At 43.5% G+C, this 6,000-nt stretch overlaps 1 protein-coding gene across 1 annotated transcript in view; it reads right to left on the minus strand.

Moving 5' to 3' along the window:
• The window catches only part of GADL1 (GAD like acidic amino acid decarboxylase 1), a 156,412-nt gene extending 151,853 nt beyond the window's left edge, over positions 1-4,559 (minus strand). The window contains exon 1 of the mRNA XM_004419453.3: positions 4,274-4,559. Within this exon, the coding sequence (XP_004419510.2) occupies positions 4,274-4,559 (286 nt within the window). The remainder of the gene's footprint in view (positions 1-4,273) is intronic.
• Positions 4,560-6,000: the final 1,441 nt, after the last annotated feature.

The following is a 6,000-nucleotide window of genomic DNA, read 5'->3' on the forward strand; positions in this document are numbered from 1 at the left end:
GATATCCATAACCCCATCTACCTAGAGGCAACACCTATTAATCCTTTGTTATCTATCCACCTAGATCATCTTGCAATATGTAATCATTTTCCAAAAATGGAATGCCTTCACATATATTCTATAGCCAATCATAATTTATTTAAGTCATCCAGCTAAAGTGTATTTATATGTTTTAAATAATGCCCTATTGATTGACATGTAAATACTTGCAAATTTTCACTATTGTAAATAACCCTGAGGAGAAAAAAGGGAATATGAATTCAAAACAAATGCAAAAGCAACAAGGATTAAAGTATTTCAGAAATCATGCATTGTTACCTCCCATCACTCTTTTTCATTCATGCATCCATTTATTCAACAAATATATGTTGAATATATGTACCTACTATGTGCCAGGCACTTTGCTAGATGCTGGGGATCCAGTAAATAGAAAGATGTGGTCCATACACTCATTGATCTCATGCAAGAAACAGAGACATAAACAAACAACTACAAAACACTTTGAAAAGTGCTGTGATATGGGCAATATGGGGTTTACCAAATTACACTAGAAATATCAGTGAGTAAGGATAGAAATCTTGAAGTGAATTGTGAGGGTAACTCCACTATGCCATTGACTAAATTGCTTTCTGAAAATCACTTTCCCACCGATCACCTGAACTCTTAACTCAGTCTTCTGTTTTCATATATAAATTAACTTTTCCTCAGTCTTTCCTAAAAATGAAAGCCCAAATTGCAAAGACACAGCAGCAGAAGACAAAACATTCGGAGTGTGTGGCTGATCACACATCTGACAGACTTCTGCATCAATAGGTAAATCGCGCTCTGCAGCATTGTGCAGTTGAATGAATGTCACCCTGGGCTATCTTTCTGTAAAGTTGCCTGGTGCTAAAACACTTTCCAATTACCTCATTAACCTCTACATCCAATTTTCTGAATATGATCAGTTTATTGATGGAGTCTACTATCTGCCAGACACTGTATATTATTCTACTCCTCACAATAACTCTAAACAGTGGTTGTTGTTATCCTCACTTTACAAATGAAGAAACTGAGATTCACAGAGGTTAAGTTATGTATCCAGAGATACACAGTTGGAGCAGGCTGTAGGCTAGAGTATTTGCTATTCACTCTTCTCCTTCCGCTGTTCCGCAGTTACCCAGAGAGACAGCTGTGGTCCACTGTGGGTCTGTCTGCTCCCAGGCACCACCTTCCAAAATGGACCCATCTGCCTTGGCCTAAGAGGAATGTGATGGGTAAACCTGCTCCGAGAAAACAGCTGTTAGAGAGTGTGCCCCATGGGGCACTGCCATTTTCCCTCAGAAAGGTCAAGCTGCCTTTCATTCCTAGCAACCAAAGTGTCCCTGCCACACGGGCAAAGCTCATGTCCCTATCCTGGCGAGAGGGCCGGTATGAGCTGCCTCTGCAGGACTGCCACATCCAACCTTGCCATTAGTGTGGACTTCTGAAGACTGACAGGCTTTCCTTCCATCTTTCCCACCCGAAAGGAAGAGGAAAGAATGCAGGTGTCATTTCATTGAGCTTAGAGACACATTCCACAGCCACTCCAGCATTCTTTAGGGATCCCTCAGGAGGCAGGTGAAGGATGCTGCTCCAGGTCACTTGTGGACATTCAACATGGTGGCCCAGCAGGAGGCAGCATGGGCCCTGGGTTTGGTGTTAAACGGGTGGGCTCTGGAGTTAGAGCACTGGGTTGAAGGCTCATAGCTGACAGTCACCCTCTCAAAGCCTCAGTTTTCTCAAAAAAAAAAAAAAAGCAGCCAATAGTAGTTCCCCTCCCATTGACTTGTTAATGAGGGTGAGATAAAATCGTTCTTCTAGCTCAGCACAGCAGACAGTACGTGTTCAATAAATATTAGCACTTCTTATCCTAAACGAGAGATTATCCACTGGGTGATGAATTTTCCCTGCAGTGGGTTTCATTTCAATAACGATAACAAAGAGTAAATAAAGAGTGAAAAGATTACAGGAAGAAAGAAAAAGGAGAGATAAAGAGAGGGCAAAGAAAAAATTACCCAGAAATTTTGTTGCTGAAGATCATGGTTTCAATTTTACTACAATGTACCAGAAAAAAACAGAAATAAAAATTCTGGCCCCTCCCATTAAAGCTTGAAATTTGCTTTCATTTTAAAAGTGTTTCAACAAGAATCAAAGCTGAATTAAAAAAACAAAAAAACATGACTTTGCAGGCTGAATTATGTGGAGGGTTTGTGTTATTATTTCAAACCATAGGGGAAAATACTATTCGAGTCCAAAATAGTCTTTATTTTTAATGGAATTAAAATAATCTGATGCAATGTATTGCCTAAACTTCTCTTGGATGTACTATGGCAAGATCATACATCACATCAAAGCATACAGAGTAGAATAAGAATTCTTTATCTGCAACAGGATTCCCTATGACGTTCTTCCATAACATATAGGTCTGTAACAGGCATATCGTTTAACACACTCATCAAATTTCACCTTGCATGATCTTGTCGTAGATACTTGGAAATTTACTAAGTCTGACAGATACATATCCTGTACTCTTTTAATATATCACAGCAAGCATTTGGCACAATTAAGTGTTATTAAGCATGTTATCACCTTATCACCCGCTAAGGTAACCAAATAGCAGCCTAAGCCTTCCGGTGTCCTCTGGAATTCAGATTTAAGGTTTGACCTCACACTTCACTGTTCATATATGGCAGCTATTGAAGTCATTACAAGCTACAGACATGCCTGGTTGCAAGGACACATGCTTAATTTAGGAGGAATGGATACTTTTTTCCCTAAGTTTCCATCAGAGTTCTAAAGGGTGTGTCGCTCTAAAACAAGAATTAAAGTTCAAAACAAAACAAAATGAACAAAACAGTGCAGGGTACGGTGGTCAGATACAATTATCCTGCCCATCCTTGCCTCACATGAAGAATCCTGCCACATTATTAGGATTTTTTACATCAACAATCTAATTTATACTTTTCAATCAGTTCTCAAAGAGCCAAATGTGTTCAATTCCAGTGTGTGCAGACCTAGAAACACAAAAGTAATAGTTTTACAGAAAGCTGCAGCAGTTTAAAGTGCCAGTTGTTTATGCCATATAAATGAAAACAATAACAATGCAACTATTAAAAAATATTTTTTAAATAGGATCCGGGGCAATTATGCTGGAACTTTCCTTGAGACTGTCAAAGGAAGGAATGAAATGGTTCCTGCGGCGCAGTGGTTCTTGCCTTGCCAACTACTATGCAAAATTCCCCGCCCTGAAAATGGTTGATCCGCAGGGAACCCAGGCCGGTGTACCTGAGACACCTATTGAGCCCCAGACCCCAGAGAATTTCAGCTTAACGCAGCTTCATTAAACAGTGTTCAGTACATTCGAAAGGGTTATTGATGCAAAGATGAGTTATTCCTGGAGGAGCCCTCCTCCTAAAAGGTCAACAATTAACTAGTTAGCGAAAATGCCTGAGTAGCAATAATAATTACCTTTCAAAGCAGGGGTTCTTAACCAGGGGGTACACAGAGGCAGTTAAAGGGTCTAGCTTAAAATCTTCAGCAAACATTCAAACTTGTATATATAGATGACTTTTGACGGGAAAAGGGTTCAGAGTATTTCATCACACGTTCAAAGCAATCTGAGACCTTTCCCTCGTAAAAGCTGGTAACCATTAGTTCACAATGGAACTGAGTGACACCTGAGTTACAAAGTCAGTTTGGGGACTTCTGCTGCACAATGCCTTCTTTAAACAACTAACATCCGGGTCTCCCACCCTCAAGCGCCAATCCGAAGTACATTAGGGCATCACTCACTCTGTGAGATCAAGGTAGCCTCTTAAAAAACGCCTGTTGGTAGAGTAGCGGGGCGGAGGCGGGAGCGTGGGGGTGATGCTGTGCATGTCCCATAGTAGAAGCAAAATCATCTTTCTTTCAGGGAAGGTACTTCCACTCTGCCTAAGGGTACCCGCAGCAGCGCGCCGAGCAGTGAAATCTCAATGTGCGTTTTATTTAACAAGCCCGCTCAGTGCCCAGTATGTTCCAGGCGCAGTTCTCCGCGCTTTGTAAAGCTGGTTTAATTCTAAAAGTAACCCTAAAAGTTGTAGAAAAGGGTGCAAAAATCCATGACGTTGGGGACTTCCTACCCACCCCAGCCGCCTTACGAGGAAATAACCCTCCTCCTCGTCCCCTCGGTCAACCAGCACCCGGGAGATTCAAACCCGCGTGGGGGGCGATTAAGGACTAAAAATGCAGCCCCGCCGAAGCGAGTCGTTACCGTCTACCGGGCACTCGCGGTCCGGGTCGCTGCTCATCGCTGCTCCCCCACTCCGGGCTGCCCCCGGGCGCGGCTCCCGCAGTCTAGGCGGCGGCTGCGGTTGCTGAGGCAGCGCCCCCCTTGGGGACCCGCAGGTGCACCCGGCAGCCGCTGGGCGCGCGCCGCTGCAGGGGGAGGGCCGAGGCCGCGCGCTCGGCGCTCCTTTCACTCCGCCTTCCGAGGCTCCAGTGCCAGCCTCCTGCAGCCCGCGGCTCTCTATTAATACTTGGCGCGCGGCTGGCCACATGCCACGGACTTGACCCTGGGCCAGGGTCCCTCAGCCCTCGCCGGCAAAGGGTGGGGAAGAGGGTGTAGGAGCGTGGGTGATTTGCTTGGGTAGGAATAGGCAGGGCGTACCCCAGGCAGCCCTCTTAAGGGTGAGACTGGGCAAGGCAGGTGAGTGAGTCTTGGCCTGTGACCTTCCCAGCGTCCAGCTTTTGGGAGTAGCCACCTCGCAGGGTCTGATCTGGCCTTAGAGGCCCTAAGCTAAATATGATGCCTGTTCCGGGCCACCCGCGCAGGGAACCTATTTTAGGGCTGCTACAGCGAACAGGATCCGCTACCCATTCATTCAGTACTGCCATTTGACATTTAAGAGTTCTACAAACGAATCCCTTTTCCCTGGATCCGATTTCAGCCTTTTCCCTCTGGAAAATTCCAAGTTTGGAGAAGGGAAAGGGGTAGGCACCTTGTTGCCGGGTGGTAATGAGCAAAAGGAGGTGGTGAATTACACAGGCTCAATATTTGTTTAGTCTTTAGGCTAAAATCTTCTCAGCAATGTATTTCTTCCAGCAAGCCGGTGGAAGCTGGGTTTCAGCCATGTTCCTATTGTAAATTTAAATTTAATCAGCGAGGGCTGCTTTTTTGTCATTCCTCCAACAGGCTTTATGTTTAAAGTTAAATTCCCTTAGGAGCTTTTAACTCAGGCTGTTGATATGATAGGAGCAATCAGTTAATGTCATTTCAAAGCACGTTTATGACAACTACATTACTGCACTGCATTTGTAATCCAGATCCTCCAACGGGAAAAAAAAGAAAAAAGAAAAAAAAAATCCTAGTTTACTTTTGCACAGAGCCTAGTATCATTTCTTAGCAGGTGAATTATTTCCTCTGGCTAGCATAATTAAAGTCCATATCTGTGAAGACACTGCAGACCTTTTCTCTCAAATAAGAATCCATCATTCCTAATATACCTACATCTAGAGTTATTAAAAATATTAAAGTAATTAAGACCCTGCAGACAAGTTTTGTAAAGTTTCTGAGACCCTCTGCCATCTACACTTTTGTATCCAATTTCACCAGATAAAGGGCTGAGACCTGGTGATGAAAACATACATAAGAACTTCAGGAGTTAATCTTTGGTAACTTTATTAAGAAATACTGAAAGAAATATATGCTCTGGAAAGTTTTTCATTTTTATTTTTTTAGCATTATAAGTAGTGAGCCCTCTCTACTCCAGCTCAGAACAGTGACCAGCATCAGTCGCTGCTAAATTATACATCTCTTTGTGCGAGACAAACCAGGACCAGCTGGGGCCACAGTGGATTACAGAAATGTCCATTTACAGACCTGGACAAGAACCCCTCACCCCTCTTCCTCTCCCCTGCCCCAACCAGGGAATGCATTCAAAATTTCTTAGATGGAAAACCAAAAACTGCTCTCTTAGCTCACCTGTTACCAGCTTATTT

Source organism: Ceratotherium simum, chromosome 5 (assembly GCF_057802395.1).
Source record: "Ceratotherium simum simum isolate JZ-2026a chromosome 5, ASM5780239v1, whole genome shotgun sequence".
In the NCBI taxonomy this organism is placed as follows: Eukaryota; Metazoa; Chordata; class Mammalia; order Perissodactyla; family Rhinocerotidae; genus Ceratotherium; species Ceratotherium simum.